Source organism: Somniosus microcephalus, chromosome 7 (genome assembly GCF_052327205.1).
Source record: "Somniosus microcephalus isolate GS21.2 chromosome 7, FLI_Smic_1.0, whole genome shotgun sequence".
Lineage (NCBI taxonomy): Eukaryota > Metazoa > Chordata > Chondrichthyes > Squaliformes > Somniosidae > Somniosus > Somniosus microcephalus.
Window position 1 is genome coordinate 5,913,759 of NC_140993.1, and position 21,257 is coordinate 5,935,015.

General features: G+C 52.6%; 1 protein-coding gene across 1 annotated transcript in view; it reads right to left on the minus strand.

The window, feature by feature from the left end:
* Nucleotides 1-21,257, minus strand: part of agap3 (ArfGAP with GTPase domain, ankyrin repeat and PH domain 3) — a 737,224-nt gene that overhangs the window by 615,887 nt on the left and 100,080 nt on the right. The window contains exon 3 of the mRNA XM_085992170.1: nucleotides 14,360-14,447. Coding sequence (XP_085848296.1) covers nucleotides 14,360-14,447 — 88 coding nt within the window. The remainder of the gene's footprint in view (nucleotides 1-14,359; nucleotides 14,448-21,257) is intronic.

Below are 21,257 nucleotides of genomic sequence, written 5' to 3' on the forward strand. Positions count from 1 at the left end.
ATTTATAGTTATTTTTAAAATGTGATGGTTTTTAAAAATGTATTTGAAGTTTTATTTATGTTTTGGGGCTGATTTGTATTTATAGTTTTGACAGCTCTTCCTGTCAAATTTATGAATGGGCATTCCCTGCTACCATTGGCTCTCCATGGCCCACGTGATCCCAGGGGACGCATCGAACTAACTGCGCCCCTGGGATACGCAAGCACTGCGCGCCGGCAGTTGGAGGAGGCCCAGGATCGGAATCCCACGCGGGCCCACAGCTCAACGCCCGGCGCGCAAGGTAAGTGCAGGTCGGAGGCTTGCACCCGACACAGTCCCGGGACCCCCTGTAAATACTGGCACACTCCCGGGACCCCCTGTAAATACCAACACACTCCCGGGACCCCCTGTATATACTGGCACACTCCCGGGACCCCCTGTATATACTGGCACACTCCCGGTACCCCCTGCAAATACCAGCAGACTCCCGGGACCCCCTGTAAATACTCACACACTCCCGGGACCCCCTGTATATACTGGCACACTCCCGGTACCCCCTGCAAATACCAGCAGACTCCCGGGACCCCCTGTAAATACTCACACACTCCCGGGACCCCCTGTATATACTGGCACACTCCCGGTACCCCCTGCAAATACCAGCAGACTCCTGGGACCCCCTGCAAACAATGACACACTCCTGGGGACCCCCTGCATATACTGGCGCGCTCCCGGGACCCCCTGTAAATACTGACACACTCCCGGGGACCCCCTGTAAATAGTCACACACTCCCGGAGACCTACTGCAAATACTGGCACACTCCCGGGCACCCCCTGTATATACCGACACACTCCCGGGACCCCCTGTAAATACTGACACACTCCCAGGACCCCCTGTCAATACTGACACACTCCCGGGGAACCCCTGTAAATACTGACACACTCCCAGGAACCCCTGTCAATACTGACACACTCCCGGGACCCCCTGTCAATACTGACACACTCCCGGGACCCCCTGTAAATATTCACACACTCGCGGGACTCCCTGTAAAAATTCACACACTCCCAGAACCCCCTGTAAATATTCACACACTCCCGGGACCCCCTGTAAATACTAATACACTCCTGGGACCCCCTGTAAATATTCACACACTCCCGGGGAACCCCTGTAAATATTCACACACTCCCAGGAACCTCCTGTAAATATTCACACACTCCCGGGACCCCCTGTAAATATTCACACACTCCCGGGACCCCCTGTAAATACTAATACACTCCTGGGACCCCCTGTAAATATTCACACACTCCCGGGGAACCCCTGTAAATATTCACACACTCCCGGGGAACCCCTGTAAATATTCACACACTCCCAGGAACCTCCTGTAAATATTCACACACTCCCGGGACCCCCTGTAAATATTCACACACTCCCGGGACCCCCTGTAAATACTAATACACTCCTGGGACCCCCTGTAAATATTCACACACTCCCGGGGAACCCCTGTAAATATTCACACACTCCCAGGAACCTCCTGTAAATATTCACACACTCCCGGGAACCCCCTGTAAATATTCACACACTCCCGGGGACCCCCTGCAAATATTCACACACTCCCGGGGAACCCCTGTAAATATTCACACACTCCCGGGACCCCCTGTAAATATTCACACACTCCCGGGACCCCCTGTATATACTGCCACACTCCCGGGAACCTCCTGTAAATATTCACACACTCCCGGGGACCCCCTGTAAATATTCACACACTCCCGGGACCCCCTGTATATACTGCCACACTCCCGGGAACCTCCTGTGAATATTCACACACTCCCGGGGACCCCTGTAAATATTCACACACTCCCAGAGAACCGCTGTAAATATTCACACACTCCCGGGGACCCCCTGTAAATAGTCACACACTCCCGGGGACCCCCTGTAAATAGTCACACACTCCCGGGACCCCCTGTATATACTGACACACTCCCGGGACCCCCTGTATATACTGCCACACTCCCGGGGACCCCCTGTAAATATTCACACACTCCCGGAGAACCGCTGTAAATATTCACACACTCCCGGGGAACCCCTGTAAATATTCACACACTCCCGGGGAACCCCTGTAAATATTCACACACTGCCGGGAAACCCTGTAAATATTCACACACTCCCGGGAACCTCCTGTAAATATTCACACACTCTCGGGGACCCCCTGTAAATATTCACACACTCCCGGGAACCTCCTGTAAATATTCACAAACTCCCGGGGACCCCCTGTAAATACCGACACTCCAGGGGTCCCACTGCAAACAATGCCACAAAGAGTGGGAATAGAAAATAGCGAATGGCAGCGAAGAACAGCGTGCACTGGCTCTGGGGGACATGGCGTGCACTGGCTCTGGGGGGACACAACGTGCACTGGCTCTGGGGGGACACAGTGTGCACTGGCTCTGGAGAGACACAACGTGCACTGGCTCTGGGGGATATGCCGTGCACTGGCTCTGGGGGACACGCGTGCACTGGCTCTGGGGGGACACGGCGTACACTGGCTCTGGGGGGACACGCCGTGCACTGGCTCTGGGGGACACGGCGTGCACTGGCTCTGGGGGACACGACGTGCACTGGCTCTGGGGGACACGCCATGCACTGGCTCTGGAGGGCCACAACATGCACTGGCTCTGCGGGGACACGGAGTGCACTGGCTCTGGGGGGACACGGAGTGCACTGGCTCTGGGGGGACACGGCATGCACTGGCTCTGGGGGGACACGGCGTGCACTGGCTCTGGGGGGACACGGCGTGCACTGGCTCGGGGGGACACGGCGTGCACTGGCTCGGGGGGACACGGCGTGCACTGGCTCGGGGGGACACGGCGTGCACTGGCTCGGGGAGACGCGGCGTGCACTGGCTCGGGGGGACGCGGCGTGCACTGGCTCGGGGGGGGCGGCGTGCACTGGCTCTGGGGGGACACGATGTGCACTGGCTCTGGGGGGACACGATGTGCACTGGCACTGGGGGGACACGACGTGCACTGGCTCTGGGGGGACACAACGTACACTGGCTCTGGGGGACAGGACGTGCACTGGCTCTGGGGTTACACAGCGTGCACTGGCTCTGGGGGACAGGGCGTGCACTGGCTCTTGGGGGACAGGGCGTGCACTGGCTCTTGGGGGACACGGCGTGCACTGGCTCTGGGGGGACACAACGTGCACTGGCTCTGGGGGGACACAACGTGCACTGGCTCTGGGGGGGGACACGATGTGCACTGGCTCTGGGGGGACACGACGTGCACTGGCTCTGGGGGGACACAGTGTGCACTGGCTCTGGTGGGACACGGTGTGCACTGGCTCTGGGGGACATGGCGTGCACTGGCTCTGGGGGGACATGCCATGCACTGGCTCTGGGGGGGACATGATGTGCACTGGCTCTGGGGGACAGGGAGTGCACTGGCTCTGGGGGGACACGACGTGCACTGGCTCTGGGGGGACACGACGTGCACTGGCTCTGGGGGGACACGGCGTGCACTGGCTCTGGTGGGACACGGCATGCACTGGCTCTGGGGGGACACAACGTGCACTGGCTCTGGGAGACATAACGTGCACTGGTTCTGGGGGACATGGTGTGCACTAGCTCTGGGGGGACATGACATGCACTGGCTCTGGGGGGACACGGCGTGCGCTGGCTCTGGGGGGGACACAACGTGCACTGGCTCTGGGGGACACGGTGTGCACTGGCCCTGGGGGGACACAACGTGCACTGGCTCTGGGGGGACATAACGTGCACTGGCTCTGGGGGACACGGTGTGCACTGGCTCTGGGGGGCACGGCGTGCACTGGTTCTGGGGGACGGGGCGTGCACTGGCTCTGGGGGGACACAACGTGCACTGGCTCTGGGGGGACACGGTATCCACTGGCTCTGGGGGTCACGGCGTGCACTGGCTCTGGGGGGACACGATGTGCACTGGCTCTGGGGGGACACAACGTGCACTGGCTCTGGGGGGACACGGCGTCGTGCACTGGCTCTGGGGGGACACGACGTGCACTGGCTCTGCGGGGACACGACGTGGACTGGATCTGGGGGGAAACGGCGTGCACTGGCTCTGGGGGGACACGACGTGCACTGGCTCTGGGTGGACACGACGTGCACTGGCTCTGGGGTGAAACGACGTGCACTGGCTCTGGGAGACACCACGTGCACTGGCTCTGGGGGACACGGTGTGCACTGGCTCTGGGAGACACCACGTGCACTGGCTCTGGGGGTCACGGTGTGCACTGGCTCTGGGGGACACGGTGTGCACTGGCACTGGGGGGACACAATGTGCACTGGCTCGGGGGGGACACGACGTGCACTGGCTCTGGGGGGACACGACGTGCACTGGCTCTGGGGAGACACAGCGTGCACTGGCTCTGGGGGACACGGCGTGCACTGGCCCTGGGGGACACGGCGTGCACTGGCTCTGGGGGGACACAACGTGCACTGGCTCTGGGGGACACAGTGTCCACTGGCTCTGGGGGGACACGGTGTGCACTGGCTCTGGGAGGACACAACGTGCACTGGCTCTGGGGGGGGGGGGGACGGCGTGCACTGGCTCTGGGGGACACGGCGTGCACTGGCTCTGGGGGGGACACGTCGTGCACTGGCTCTGGGGGGACACGGCGTGCACTGGCTCTGGGGGGACACGGCGTGCACTGGCTCTGGGGTGAAACGACGTGCACTGGCTCTGGGAGACACCACGTGCACTGGCTCTGGGGGACACGGTGTGCACTGGCTCTGGGAGACACCACGTGCACTGGCTCTGGGGGACACGGTGTGCACTGGCTCTGGGGGACACGGTGTGCACTGGCTCTGGGGGACACGGTGTGCACTGGCACTGGGGGGACACAATGTGCACTGGCTCGGGGGGGACACGACGTGCACTGGCTCTGGGGGGACACGACGTGCACTGGCTCTGGGGAGACACAGCGTGCACTGGCTCTGGGGGACACGGCGTGCACTGGCCCTGGGGGACACGGCGTGCACTGGCTCTGGGGGGACACAACGTGCACTGGCTCTGGGGGACACAGTGTCCACTGGCTCTGGGGGGACACGGTGTGCACTGGCTCTGGGAGGACACAACGTGCACTGGCTCTGGGGGGGGGGGACGGCGTGCACTGGCTCTGGGGGACACGGCGTGCACTGGCTCTGGGGGGGACACGTCGTGCACTGGCTCTGGGGGGACACGGCGTGCACTGGCTCTGGGGGGACACGGCGTGCACTGGCTCTGGGGTGAAACGACGTGCACTGGCTCTGGGAGACACCACGTGCACTGGCTCTGGGGGACACGGTGTGCACTGGCTCTGGGAGACACCACGTGCACTGGCTCTGGGGGACACGGTGTGCACTGGCTCTGGGGGACACGGTGTGCACTGGCACTGGGGGGACACAATGTGCACTGGCTCAGGGGGGACACGACTTGCACTGGCTCTGGGGGGACACGATGTGCACTGGCTCTGGGGAGACACAGCGTGCACTGGCTCTGGGGGACACGGCGTGCACTGGCCCGGGGGGACATGGCGTGCACTGGCTCTGGGGGGACACAACGTGCACTGGCTCTGGGGGACACGGTGTCCACTGGCTCTGGGGGACACGGTGTCCACTGGCTCTGGGGGGACACGGTGTGCACTGGCTCTGGGAGGACACAACGTGCACTGGCTCTGGGGGGGGGCACGGCGTGCACTGGCTCTGGGGGACACGGCGTGCACTGGCTCTGGGGGGGACACGTCGTGCACTGGCTCTGGGGGGACACCATGTGCACTGGCTCTGGGGGGACTCGGCGTTCACTGGCTCTGGGGGGCCACGGTGTGCACTGGCTCTGGGGGGACACGGCGTGCACTGTCTCTGGGGGGACACGGCGTGCACTGGCTCTGGGGGGACACGGCGTGCACTGGCTCTGGGGGGACACGGCGTGCACCAGCTCTGGGGAGACACAACGTGCACTGGCTCTGGGGGGACACGTCGTGCACTGGCTCTGGGGGACACGGCGTGCACTGGCTCTGGGGGACACGTCGTGCACTGGCTCTGGGGGGACAACATGTGCACTGGCTCTGGGGGACACCGTGTGCACTGGCTCTGGCGTGACACGGCGTGCACTGGCTCTGGGGGGACATGGCGTGCACTGGCTCTGGGGGGACACAACGTCCACTGCCTCTGGGGAGACACAACGTGCACTGGCTCTGGGGAGACACAATGTGCGCTGGCTCTGGGGGGACACAACTTGCACTGGCTCTGGGGGGACACAACTTGCACTGGCTCTGGGGGACACGGTGTGCACTGGCTCTGGGGGGACACGGTGTGCACTGGCTCTGGGGGGACACAACGTGCACTGGCTCGGGGGAACACGGCGTACACTGGCTCTGGGGGCACGGCGTGCACTGGCTCTGGGGGGGGCACGGCGTGCACTGGCTCTGGGGGAACACGGCGTGCACTGGCTCTGGGGGGACACGGCGTGCACTGGCTCTGGGGGGACACGGCGTGCACTGGCTCTGGGGGACAAGGCGTGCACTGGCTCTGGGGGGACACGGCGTGCACTGGCTCTGGGGGGACATGGCGTGCACTGGCTCTGGGAAGACACGATGTGCACTGGCTCTCGGGGGGGACGCTGTGCACTGGCTCTGGGGGACACGGTGTGCACTGGCTCTGGGGGAACCGCTGCTTACTAAATGCACTTGCCACCACGTACACTGTCCAAGGCAGCCACTTATATATCGGGCTAATGGCACTGACCATTTGCCATTACCATAGGAGTCAGTTACAAAGGCACTGCTTATTACCTATTAAGGGCGCTGACTATTCCGGGCAGTACAGTAAGTACTTAACCTGAGTTTCCCATTTCAGAACCTCTGCTAGTTTGAGTGAAGCTCAGGTCTCTAACAATTTCAATCATCTGGTCATTCCTCGTTCAAGTGCCAGTTATCTTTGTCACCAGTTCGAAACTGGGTATCCATGAGGCACTGTGGGCCATCAGCAGCAGAATTGTATTCCACCACAATCTGTAACCTCATGGCCCAGCATATCCCTCACTCTACCATTACCATTAATCCAGGAGACCAACCTTGGTCCAATGAGGAGTGTAGAAGAGCATGCCAGGAGCAGCACCAGGTGTACCTAAAAATGCGGTGCCAACCTGGGGAAACTACAACACAGGACTACATGTATACTAAACAGCGGAAGCAGCATGCTATAGACAGGGCTAAGCGATCCCACAACCAATGGATCAGATCAAAGCTCTGCAGTCCTGCCACATCCAGTCGTGAATGGTGGTGGACAATTAAGCAACTAACGGGGGCAGAAGGCTCCATGAACATTCTCATCCTCTTCGATGGCGGAGCCCAGCATGCGAGTGCAAAAGGCAAGGCTGAAGTGTTTACAACCATCTTCAGCCAGAAGTTCTGAGTGGAGGATCTATCTCAGCCTCCTCTTGATGTGGGCGTCACTGGCAAGGCCAGCATTTATTGCCCATCCCGCATTGCCCTTGAGAAGGTGGTGGTGAGCCGCCTTCTTGAACCTCTGCAATCCGTGTGGTGAAGGTACTCCCACAGTGCTGTTAGGGAGGGAGTTCCAGGATTTTGAACTAGCGACTATGAAGGAATGGCTTGGAGGGGAACTTGGAGGTGGTGGTGTTCCCATGCGCCTGCTGCCCTTGCCCTTCTAGGTGGTAGAGGTCGCAGGTTTGAGAGGTGTTGTCGAAGAAACCTTGGCGAGTTGCTACAGTGCATCTTGTAGATGGTACACACTGCAGCCATGGTGCACTGGTGGTGGTGGGGGTGAATGTTCAAGGTGGTGGATGGGGTGCCAATCAAGTGGGCTGCTTTGTCCTGGATGGTGTCGAGCTTCTTGAGTGTTGTTGGAGCTGCACTCATCCAGGCAAGTGGAGAGTATTCCATCACACTCCTTACTTGTGCCTTGTAGATGGTGGAAGCTTTGGGCAGTCAGGAGGTGAGACACTCGCAGCAGAATACCCAGCCTCTGGCCTGCTCTTGCAGCCACAGTATTTATGTGGCTGGTCCAGTTAAGTTTCTGGTCAATGGTCAACCCAAACTGAGCATCGGTGAGCAGTTTATTAGTGAGTAAGTGCCACTTGATAGCATTATCGACAACACCTTCCGTCACTTTGCTGATGATTGAGAGTAGACTGAGGGGGTGGTAATAGGCCGGGTTGGATTTGTCCTGCTTTTTGTGGACAGGACATACCTGGGCAGTTTTCCACATTACAAAAAGAAAATACTGCAGATGCTGGAAATCTGAAATAAAAACAGAAAATGCTGGAGATACTCAGCAGGTCAGGCAGCATCTGTGGAGAGAGAAACAGCGTTAACGTTTCAGGTCAATGACCTTTCGTCAGAACTGGAAAAAAGCAGGAAATGGAACAGATTTTTAAGCAAGTGCAGGGGCTGGGAAAGGGGGAAACAGTTTCCAGTTTCCTGGCCCCAACCGCCTCCTTGTCACCATGGACGTACAATCCCTCTATACCTCCATCCCCCACCAGGATGGCCTGAGGGCGCTCCGCTTCTTCCTTGAACAGAGACCCAACCAGTCCCCATCCACCACCACCCTCCTCCGCCTGGCTGAGCTTGTTCTCACATTGAACAACTTCTCCTTTGACTCCACTCACTTCCTCCAAATCAAAGGTGTTGCTATGGGAACCCGCATGGGTCCTAGCTATGCCTGCCTTTTCGTGGGATATGTGGAACACTCTTTGTTCCAGTCCTACTCGGGTCCCCTCCCTCACCTCTTTTTCTGGTACATTGACTGTATCGGTGCCATTTCCTGCTCTCGCCCTGAACTAGACAATTTCATTCACTTTGCTTCTAATTTCCACCCTTCCCTCACCTTCACATGGTCCATCTCCGACTCTTCCCTTCCCTTCCTCGACTTCTCTGTCTCCATCTCTGGGGTAGGTTATCGACCAATATTCACTACAAGCCCACTGACTCCCACAGCTACCTGAACTACACTTCCTCCCACCCCGCCTCCTGTAAGGACTCTATTCCATTCTCCCAGTTTCTCCGTCTCCGCCGCATCTGCTCCGACGATGTCACCTTCCACACCAGTGCTTCCGACATGTCTTTCTTTTTCCTCAACCGAGGATTCCCCTCTACTGTGGTGGACACGGCCCTTGACCGTGTCCGTTCTATCTCCCGCACTTCTGCCCTCACCCCTGCCCCTCCCTCCTGGAACCACGATAGGGTTCCCCTTGTCCTCACCTTTCACCCCATCAGCCTCCACATTCAACAGATCATCCTCCGCCATTTCCACCACCTCCAACGTGATCCCACCACCAAACGCATCTTCCCCTCCCCTCCCTTTTCAACATTCTGTAGGGACCGCTCCCTCCGAGGCACCCTAGTTCACTCCTCTATCACCCCCAGCACCCCTTCCTCCGGCATCTTCCTGTGCAAGCGCAGAAGATGCAACACCTGCCCTTATACCTCCCCCCTTCCCACTGTCCAGGGCCCCAAACACCCCTTCCAGGTGAAACAGCGATTTACTTGTACTTCTTGCAATCTAATATACTGTATTCACTGCTCACGATGCAGTCTCCTCTACATTGGGGAGACCAAACGCAGATTGAGTGACCGCTTTGCGGAACACTTCCGTTCAGTCCGTAAGGGGGACCCCGAGCTTCCGGTCGCCTGTCACTTTAATTCTCCGCTCCACTCCCACTCAGACCTCACCATCCTCGGCCTCTTGTATTGTTCCACTGAAGCTCAGCGTAAGCTCGAGGAACAGCACCTCATCTTCAGATTAGGCACTTTACAGCCTTCTGGACTCAACACAGAGTTCAACAATTTCAGACTATAACCTCGACCCCTATCATATATATATTTTTCATCCACACACTTTGTCTGTGTCTTTTTTTCTTCCCTCCCACAGGGCAGCTGTCTTTCATTCTGCCAGCGCAATTCACACTTCATCTCAAGCCATCCTTTGTTTCTGAACCTGTCCCATTACCATCTCGTCTCGCCTTGAATATCTCTTAATGTCTCTTAACCTCTCCTGCCTTCTATCCTATCACAGACCTTCCCTTTCGTTCTTTCATCCCCTCCCCCCTTTCCCAGCCCCTGCATTTGCTTAAAAATCTGTTCCATTTCCTGCTTTTTTCCAGTTCTGTCGAAAGGTCATCGACCTGAAACGTTAACTCTGTTTCTCTCTTCACAGATGCTGCCTGACCTGCTGAGTATCTCCAGCATTTTCTGTTTTTATTTCAGTTTTCCATTGTCGATAGATGCCAGTGTTGTAGCTGTACTGGAACAGCTTGGCTAGAGGCGCGGCTAGTTCTGGAGCACAAGTCTTCAGCACGACAGTCGGGATGTTGTCAGGGCCCGTAGCCTTTGCTGTATCCAGTGCGCTCAGCCGTTTCTTGATATCACGTGGAGTGAATCGAATTGGCTGAAGACTGGCTTCTGTGATGGTGGGGACCTCAGGAGGAGGCCGATATGGATCATCCACTCGGCACTTCTGGCTGTGGGACTGGAGTCACGCATACACAATGTGGTTGACTCTTAATATAATAAATACTTCTTATCACAGGCCAAACCTGGCTCTCTCGTGGATTTTAAGCTCCGTACCGTGTGAAAGGTCCAGGCCGTCAGCAGGATTCTCTTTTCCTTATTTTAAATTTGTCTCCCAATTAAACGTTAGCTAAACTCAGCTCGATTCAAACAACGCAGCGTAATGGCTGCAACACCAGACATAGGCTGTGTGAGACGGTGATTATCCATAGACAGCACCCTGCTCACTCCACCACACTCGGTGCACACTTCACCTCACCGCCTGTGCTGCTCTCATTTCCCTCACTGGGTGAACTTACCGGCCAGGATAAAACATTACCTCCATTTTTCGCAATGAAGTCCCGTGTATTATCGTAATTCACCAATGTCTTTATCACATTGCAAGACGACAAGGAAGAAAATCATAGACACAGAAGATCATGTCTGACTAATTTGATTGAATTTTTTGAGGGGGTGACTAGGTGTGTGGATGAGGGTAACGCAGTGGATGTGGTATACATGGATTTCAGTAAGGCCTTCGATAAAGTCCCACACAGGAGACTGGTCAAGAAGGTAAGAGCCCATGGAATCCAGGGTGCCTTGGCACATTGGATACAAAACTGGCTTAGTGGCAGAAGGCAGAGGGTGATGGTCGAAGGTTGTTTTTGTGACTGGAAGCCTGTGGCCAGTGGGGTACCACAGGGATCGGTGCTGGGTCCCTTGCTGTTTGTGGTCTACATTAATGACTTGGATATGAATGTAAAGGGTGTGATCAGTAAGTTCGCGGATGATACAAAAATTGGCAGGGTGGTAAATAGCGAGGAGGGTAGCCTCAGTCTGCAGGACGATATAGATGGGTTGGTCAGATGGGCGGAACAGTGGCAAATGGAATTTAACCCGGAAAAGTGCGAGGTGATGCACTTTGGGGGGACTAACAAGGCAAAGGAATACACAATGAATGGAAAGACCCTAGGCAAGACGGAGGGTCAGAGGGATCTGGGTGTGCAAGTACACAGATCCCTGAAGGCGGCGGAACAGGTGGATAAGGTGGTAAAAAAGGCATATGGGATACTTGCCTTCATTAGCCGAGGCATTGAATATAAGAGCAAGGAGGTTATGATGGAGCTGTATAAAACACTGGTTAGGCCACAGCTGGAATACTGTGTGCAGTTCTGGTCGCCACACTACAGGAAGGATGTGATCGCGTTAGAGAGGGTGCAGAGGAGGTTCACCAGGATGTTACCAGGGCTGGAGCGCTTCAGCTATGAAGAGAGACTGGGCAGATTGGGTTTGTTTTCCTTGGAGCAGAGGAGGCTGAGGGGGGACATGATTGAGGTGTACAAAATTATGAGGGGCATAGATAGGATGGATGCTGAGGAGCTTTTTCCCTTAGTAGAGGGGTCAATAACTAGGGGGCATAGATTCAAGGTAAAGGGCGGGAGGTTTAGAGGGGATTTGAGAAAGAACTTTTTCACCCAGAGGGTGGTTGGAGTCTGGAACTCACTGCCTGAAAGGGTTGTGGAGGCAGAAACCCTCACAACATTTAAGAAGCATTTGGATGTGCACTTGAAATGCCACAGCATACAAGGCTACGGGCCAAATGCTGGAATATGGGATTAGATTAGACAGGGCTTGATGGCCGGCGCGGACACGATGGGCCGAAGGGCCTCTATCCGTGCTGTATGACTCTATGACGCCCCTTAGCACCGCATCTAACAGCAGCTTGGCCAGGCAGGGTTAATTAGCAATCTCATAGTAAAGGATCCTCTGGGGCAGAGTGATCATATGATAAAATTTTACATTAATTTTGAGAGTGACTTGCCTAAGTCCGAAACTAGAGTCTTAAACGTAAATAAAGCCAATTACATAGGTTGGCTAAGGTAGATTGGAAAAACAGATTAAAGGGATGATGGTAGATAAGCTGTGGCTAGCATTTAAAGAAATATTTCATAATTCTCATCAAAAATATATTCCATTGAGAAACAAAAATTCCACGGGAAAAGTGATCCAACCATGGCTAACTAAAGAAGTTAAGGATAGCATTAAATTGAAAGAAGCTTATAATGTTGCAAAGAATAATAATAAGCCTGAGGATTGGGAGAGTTTCAGAAACCAGCAAAGGTTGACCAAAAAATTGATGAAAAGGGAAAAAATAGACTGAGAGAAAACTAGCAAGAAATATAAAAGCAGATTGTAAGAGTTTCTACAAGTATGTGAAAAGGAAAAGAGTAGCAAAAGTAAACGTTGGTCCCCTAGAGGCTGAGACAGGAGAAATTATTATGGGGAATAGGGAAATGGCAGAAATGTTAAACAAATATTTTGTATCTGTCTTCACAGTAGAAGACACAAAAAGCAGACCAAAACTGGTGGGGGGTGAGGAACTTAACGTAATTAATATAAGTAGAGAAAAAGTACTAGAGAAACGAATGGGACTAAAAGCCGACAAATCCCCTGGATCTAAAAGAGGTGGCAGTGGATGCATTGGTTTTGATATTCCAAAATTCCCTACATTCTGGAGAGGTCCCACCAGATTGGAAGGTTGCAAATGTAACACCGCTATTCAAGAAAGGAGGGAGAGAAAAAACAGGGAACTACAGGCCGGTTAGCCTGACATCAGTTGTCGGGAAAATACTGGAATCCATTGTTAAGGAAATGGTAACAGGGCACTTAGAAAATCAGAACATGATTAGGCAGAGTCAACATGGTTTTATGAAAGGGAAATCGTGTTTGACAAATTTATTAGAGTTTTTTGAGGATGTAACTAGCAGGGTAGATAAAGGGGAACCAGTGGATGTAGTATATTTGAATTTTGAAAGGCATTCAATAAGGTGCCACATAAAAGGTTATTACACAAGATTAGGTCTCATTCAAGATCGGTGTTGGGGCCTCAGCTATTTACAATCTATATTAATGACCTAGATGAAGGGACCGACTGTAATGTATCCAAGTTTGCTGATGATACAAAGCTAGGTGAGACAGTAAGCTGTGAGGAGAACACAGAGTCTGCAAAGGGATATAGATAGACTAAGTGAGTGGGCAGTAAGGTGGCAGATGGAGTATAATGTAGGGAAATGTGAGGTTATTCAGTTTGGTAGGAAGAATAAAAGAACAGAATATTTTTTAAATGGTGAGAAACTTTCAAATGTTGGTGCTCAGAGAGATTTGGGTGTCCTCGTGCAAGAAACACAGAAAGTTAGCATGCAGGTACAGCAAGCAATAAGGAAGGCAAATGGCATGTTGGCCTTTATTGCAAGGGGGTTGGAGTATAAGAGTAAGGAAGTCTTGCTACAATTGTACAGGGCCTTGGTGAGACCACACCTGGAGTACTGGGCACAGTTCTGGTTTCCTTATCTAAGGAAGGATATACTTGCCTTGGAGACGGTGCAACGAAGGTTCACTAGATTGATTCCTGGGGTGAGAGGGCTGTCCTATGATGAGAGATTGTGTAGAATGGGCCGATACGCTCTGGAGTTGAGAAGAATGAGAGGTGATCTCATTGAAACATACAAGATTCTGAAGGGGATTGACAGGGTAGATGCTGAGAGGTTGTTTCCCCTGGCTGGAGAGTCTCGAACCAGGGGTCACAGTCTCAGGATAAGGGGTCGGCCATTTAAGACTGAGATGAGGAGGAATTTCTTCACTCAGAGGGCTGTGAATGCTGAGCCTTTGAGTATATTCAAGGCTGAGATCGATAGATTTTTGGACTCGAGGGGAAGCAAGGGATATGGGGATCGGGCGGGAAAGTGGAGTTGAGGTGGCTGATCAGCCGTGATCTTATTGAATGGCGGAGCAGGCTCGAGGGGCCGTATGGCCTACTCCTGCTCCTATTTCTTATGTTCTTATACACACAACACACCATACCTTCAGGGGACTCCTCCTGCACGTAGGTTCCTGTCAGATACCGGTGAACGAGAGCAGACTTCCCACTCGACAGATTCCCCACGATTCCCTGACAAACAAAACACAGACTGTCAGTTCATTCAGGGTAGCTCACTGGCCTCGTTAGCTCAGCGACAATCAGGAAAGGTCGCCCAGCTCTCGCAGAGAATTCTTCTTTTATTTCTTGGGCTGTGGGCAACGCTGACAGGGCAGAGTTTATTGCCCATCCCTAGTTGCCGTGAGGGCAGTAGAGTAAACTCACAGTGTGGGACTGGAGTCACGTGCAGGCCCAGACCATGGGGGGGCGGCAGGCTCCCCTCCCTGAATGACATTCGTGACTCAGTTGATTTTTACAACAGTCCGACATCTTTCATGATCACTTTCCCTGGTGCCAGAAATTACCAGGTTCATTCAATTCACTTTCCCAACGTGTTTCTACAAGCATCTGAAGCACTCGTCTGTGAACATCGTCAGCACTCGAGCTGTATCATTTATCCAGTTAAATAACCATGAATCCTTCACAGACGCCAGGAATTTGTCTATTGTCTTTTTGTACCCTCATGAAGTTTACTGCCTGATGCAGACAGTTTGTTCACTCCGTAGATCATGCTTTTACTAAGAAATTAACTGACCTGCATATTTACCTTAGCTTTGCTTCTCTTGACTCTACGCCCCTGGCTCGGGATTTGCCCTGGTGGGATTTGAACTCACGACCCCTGGGCTCCTAGTCCAGGACCAGAACCACGAGATGACTGTACCCAAACTTGCTGACCTTATCTGACCATTATTAACCTTATTTCCACCCACACCCATCTGCCAGCGCTCTTGCATTGATCCAACGCCCTCAGAATGCTGCCCTTGGTGACAGGCTGTTCAGGAGCAGTGACAATCACGACAGATCGACCCACCTGCCCTGAGCAGACTTGCTGCTCCATCAGTTCAGATTCACAAGACAGTGGAATGTTATTAGGAGGCGGTTATCCCAGGTTCCCCAAACCAAGTGCAAGTGTGCTACAAAATACAACTATTTGATAGATCTATTGATTATTGGCTCAGTGGGTAGCATTCTCGTCTGAGTCAGGAGGTTGTGGTTTCAAGTCCCACTGCAGAGGCTGGAGCACAAAATCCAGGCTGACACCCCCAGTGCAGTACTAAGGGAGTGCTGCACTGTCGGAGGGGCAGTACTGAGGGAGCGCTGCACTGTCGGAGGGGCAGTACTGAGGGAGCGCTGCAGTGTCGGAGGGGCGGTGCTGAGGGAGTGCTGCACTGTCGGAGGGGCAGTACTGAGGGAGCGCTGCACTGTCGGAGGGGCAGTACTGAGGGAGCGCTGCAGTGTCGGAGGGGTTGTACTGAGGGAGCGCCGCACTGTCGGAGGGGCGGTGCTGAGGGAGCGCCACACTGTCAGAGGGGCGGTGCTGAGGGAGCGCCGCACTGTCGGAAGGGCAGTACTGAGGGAGCGCTGCAGTGTCGGAGGGTCAGTATTGAGGGAGCACTGCACTGTCAGAGGGGCAGCACTGAGGGAGCACTGCACTGTCGGAGGGGCAGTACTGAGGGAGCGCTGCACTGTCGGAGGGGCCGCACTGTCGGAGGGGCGGTACTGAGGGAGCGCTGCACTGTCGTAGGGGCAGTGCTGAGGGAGCGCCGCACTGTCGGAGGGGCAGTACTGAGTGAGTGCTGCACTGTCGGAGGGGCAGTGCTGAGGGAGCGCTGCACTGTCGGAGGGGCAGTACTGAGGGAGCGCTGCACTGTCGGAGGGGCAGTGCTGAGGGAGTGCCGCACTGTCGGAGGGGCAGTACTGAGGGAGCGCCGCACTGTCGGAGGGGCAGTATTGAGTGAGTGCTGCACTGTTGGAGGGGCAGTACTGAGTGAGCGCTACACTGTCAGAGGGGCAGTACTGAGGGAGCGCCGCACTGTCGGAGGGGCAGTACTGAGGGAGTGCCGCACTGTCGGAGGTGCCATCTTTCAGATGAGACGTTAAACCGAGGCCCCGTCTGCCCTCTCAGGTGGGTGTGAACGATCCCACGAAGAGCCGGTGAGTTTGCCCAGGGCTCTGGTCAATGCTTATCCTGAACCAACACCATCACAAACAGATTGACGTAAGAAAACTACTCGGCGCTTGGTCTAAGCGTTAAACAAGGCTTTAATCAACTGTTTTACAACATGGAGGTCTAGTTGTGTCCTTCACTAGTTCCTGTTAAGAATGTCCTGAGCAAGCTGGGCCCGTGCCCGAGTATTTATACTCTCCCTGGACAGCGCCACCCGCAGGCCGCTCAGTATTATTTCATAAGTCTTTCTTTCATGAATGACTGATTCATGTTACAGATTAACTAGTCATTTAACACATCGCTGTTTGTGGAACTTTGCTGTGCACGAATCAGATGCCACATTCGCCTACTTAACAACACTGGCTAAACTTCAAAAGTAATTAATTGGCTGTAATCACTTTAGGAATCTTTGGAAATGGCTCACTTAGGTTAAAATAAGAGGCTTATAATGTTGCGAAGAATGGTAGTAAGCCTGAGGATTGGGAGAGCTTTAGAAACCAGCAAAGGATGACCAAAAAATTGATAAAAAGGGAGAAAATAGAATGAGAGCAAGAAATATAAAAACAGATTCAGATTGTAAGAGCTTCTACAAGTATGTAAGAAGGAAGAGAGTAACAAAAGTAAGCGTTGGTCCCTTAGAGGCTGAGGCAGGAGAAATTATAATGGGGAATAAGGAAATGGCAGAGACTTTAAACAAATATTTTGTTCCTGTCTTCACAGTAGAAGACACAAAAAGCATAGCAAAAATAGTGGGGAACCTAGGGGCTAATGAGAGTGAGGAACTTAAAGTAATTAATATCAGTAGAGAAAAAGTACTTGAGAAACTAATGGGACTAAAAGCCGACTAGTCCCCTGGACCTGATGGCCTACATCCTAGGGTTCTAAAGAGGTGGCTGCAGAGATAGCGGATGCATTGGTTGTGATCTTGCGAAATTCCCCAGATTCTAGAACGGTCCAGGTGAATTCAAAGGTAGCAAATGTAACCCCGCTATTCAAGAAAGGAGGGAGAGAGAAAACAGGGAACTACAGGCCAGTTAGCCTGACATCAGTCGTCGGGAAAATGCTGGACTCCATTGTTAAGGAAGTGGTAACAGGGCACTTAGAAAATCAGAACATGATTAGGCAGAGTCAACATGGTTTTATGAAAGGGAAATTGTGCTTAACAAATTTATTCGAGTTTTTTGAGGATGTAACGAGCAGTGTAGATAAAGGGGAACCAGTGGATGTAGTATATTTAGATTTCCAAAAGGCATTCGATAAGGTGCCACATTAAAGGTTCGGAACTTAGGAACAGGAGGAGGCCATTCAGCCCCTCGAGCCTGTTCCGTCATTCAATGAGATCATGGCTGATCTGCGACCTAATTCCATGTACCCGCCTTTGGTCCAGATCCCTTAATACCTTTGGTTAACAGAAAGCTAACAATCTCCAATTTAAAATGAACAATTGAACAAGTGTAATACCCACTGGAAATGTTATGTACGCTAAGTATGGTTATCAATCTTTAACTTAGGCGCTGTATTATCATTGTTATAAATCCCTGGGTTAAAGTTGCCCATGTGAAGGTACGGCAAGAACTTTTAAGGACACAATGTGACTAAGAGCAGACTTTCCATAATTCTGCACCAGTATCAACTGTTGCAGACAGTGAGGCTGCGCAGTCTCCAGGCAGAAACCCCAGGAGGAAGGGGTGGAGTCGGGTTTTTTCGAGCGGGAAACGGGAGCGACTGGAAGAAAAGAGGGCAGGAGCTCTAAAAAGAGGGCTCAGGAGGCAAATGGCTGCTGCATCCCGTCCCGGGCTTCCAAACTCGGCCGCCGCCCTTCGTATTAGTAGCTCTGCATCCAGAACTCAAAGTGGGATTCAGTGATCGTGAAGAGAATTCAACGAAGGGGTTCGGAGTCGTAAGTCTTGCAGACATTATACATACCATGAGCTCCAACTTAAGCGTGCCAACGAAAGAGTGCACTCGAATTTGGACACAGGGACAGATTATCCTTTGAATCCATATAAATGGAGAATGTATGTTTATTATGTCTAGATTCATTCTAATGTATGCAAATGTCTAATTTAGGTCATTGACTCGTAATCTTCTTATACTGTCTGACGTTAAAACTATAAAGTAAGATAATTAGAATTAAGCCATTGTAGTAGTGATCTCCTTACTGGACTATAGAATACTGTCTACAACAGAGACCACAACTCACATATATCTAGAGAACCGTGAAGGGGTTACATTTTGGGGGCTCGTCCGGGATTGTGGTCTATTTATGTCAGTAAACTAACAGTATTGAATGCTCATTGCTAAGAGAGTGGTTTGTGGTTTCTACTGGGCTGTTTGAGCATAAAAGATGGATGTTATTGAGGTTGAAGCTTGGTGCAAACGGAAGCAGATAGCTACTACCCATGCCATTGTGCTGAATGGTGTTGCTAACGATGACCCTGATGATGTCTTGCTAAGGGCTCTGAATTGTGTCAAAGCCTTTGGAAAGGTTAGGATAGTTGAGCGCTGCTTGGATACAGCTACCAAGAAGCAGTTTGTGTTGATCCAGACATCAGAGAACCTGAGAGGTCATGGTTTACCTGAGGCAGTTGGGCTTTCTGAAGAGGCTGGTCCCTGGCCAGTTCAGTTTGTCCCTATTACTACTAAGGAAGAAGAAGGGTTTCAGATCAAGTTGTTGTCATTCTTGAGACAAGAGGAAAGACTGTTGCTGATGTCAAAGGTCTGATAGGTCCTTCGGCCCTGGATATGAACACTCAGTTGGTCAGTGCCATTAGTTCTCTGGTGGATAAATGCACCAATCTGCCCTTCAAGGCTCAGGGATACCGTAAGCTCCGTATGTTCTCAGGAGTGAGACCAACTCCCAGTGGGGAAGAGGAGTACGACGCCTGGGCTGAGCAGACCCTGCCTCTGCTAGAGGAATGGCAGTGCAGTGACAATGTGAAGAGGCAGAGAATCGTAGAAAGCCTTAAGGGTCCTGCTGCTGACATTGTAAGATTCTTAAAGGCGCAGAACACCTCTGCTACTTCCTTTGACTACATGCAGGCTCTAGAAACTGCCTTTGGAACTACTGAAACCATTTCAGATTTGATGGTCAGATTCAGAAGCACATTCCAGTGTGAGGGAGAGAAGCTGTCCAGTTATCTGCTGAGAATAGACAAACTGCTGCATTGTATGTTACGGAAAAGAGGGATTGAGTTGCCTGAAATGAATCGGTTCCGCATTGAACAGGTTGTGCGAGGTGCATTGCTCGAAGACGTGACTGCTCTTCGCATACGCATGACCCATAAGTTGCGAGATCCACCTACCTTCACTGAGCTGCTAAGGGAAGTCAGAGAGGAGGAGGATATGCTTCAAGCCCGGAATGTAGCAAAGAGTGCTGTGATGTCCAAGCTTGTGACTCCTGTTACAGTTCCTACTCCTAAGGGTGATGTCAACCCTGAGATGGAACAGCTGAAGAAGGAAATAAATGTCATGAGAGCCGAGATGGCATATTTTCGGTCTAAGCCCAACACAGAAAGGGATGACGCACGGGTGCAAAAGGTTGAACACCCTGCGAAGTCTAACAGCAAAATGAATGATTCCTCTAAAGGATATCCCCATGAAGGAGATAGACCTGGAGTCTTTTGTTATAACTGTGGAAAGGATGGACATTTCAAGCGAGAATGTAGAGGTGAGGAAAATCTAAAAAAAGTAAATGACCGTCTCATAAAACTTACCAAGAAGTCGGGAAACTACAAAGGGGCACAGTAACGGAACGGCCTGCTGTCCCTGTAGTTAAGACACGTTCCGCTAAGTACAATAATAGACGAGGGGATATGAAAGACATCATACCTGAAGGTTTAGTAGGGCCGAGTTCTGCTGTATCAATACAGATTGAAGGCATTTATACTAAAGCTATCCTCGACACGGGTTCTCAGGTTACCATACTGTACAGATCCTTCTATGACCGATACCTGACGCATTTGCCATTAACCCCAATCAGTCTTCTGCAGATCTGGGGCCTTAAGTCCTGCTGATTACCCATATGATGGCTATTTGTCGCTGAGGTTGGAGTTCTTGGAAGCTGATGTAGGGACCACTGAGACCATTGATGCACTTGTGTTAGTTTGCCCTGACCCCATGGTGAAAGGTGAGGTTTCCATACTGGTTGGCAGTAATACACCCATAGTGAGACGACTCCTGACAAGCTGCAAAGAGCAGGGAGGTGAAAACTGCTTGAGCACCAGACACATTCACCCTGTTTTCAAAAAGGCTTTTGAGAAACTGCCTGAACTTTCTTCCGACGTAGATGATAGCAAAAGAGGAACTGTGTGGTACGTTCGAACCAAACCTATCACCCTGCGTCCTGGAGGAGTGGCTAGAATCCCTGGGATACCAAAATTCCCTGGAACGCCAGGTACTGAAGCCATTCTGATAGAGTCACCTGATGATCCTGCAGAAGAGTCACGGTTTCCAAATGAGCTTCTGGTGAGACCAGAGTTGCAGACCCCGACAGCTGTGATGTCAAGGAGAGTTACAGTGACCGTGAGGAATATGTCAGGCAAAGGAATCACACTGAGGAAAGGAATGCCGATTGCGCATCTGTTTCCTGTAAATGTACTGTCGTCACATGTGAAGGAAGAGTCCAAAGTTAACTCAACCGGAGATCTGACACCCTCCTCCTTCAACTTTGGAGATTCATTCGTTCCTAAAGAATGGAAGGACCGATTAGTCAGGAAGATGATGGAGCGGAGAGGAGTTTTCTCTACTCATGAGTTTGATGTTGGTTGTAGTAAGAGTACTCGCCATTCTATCAGAATTACCGAGGATAAACCCTTTCGGGAGAGGTCTCGACG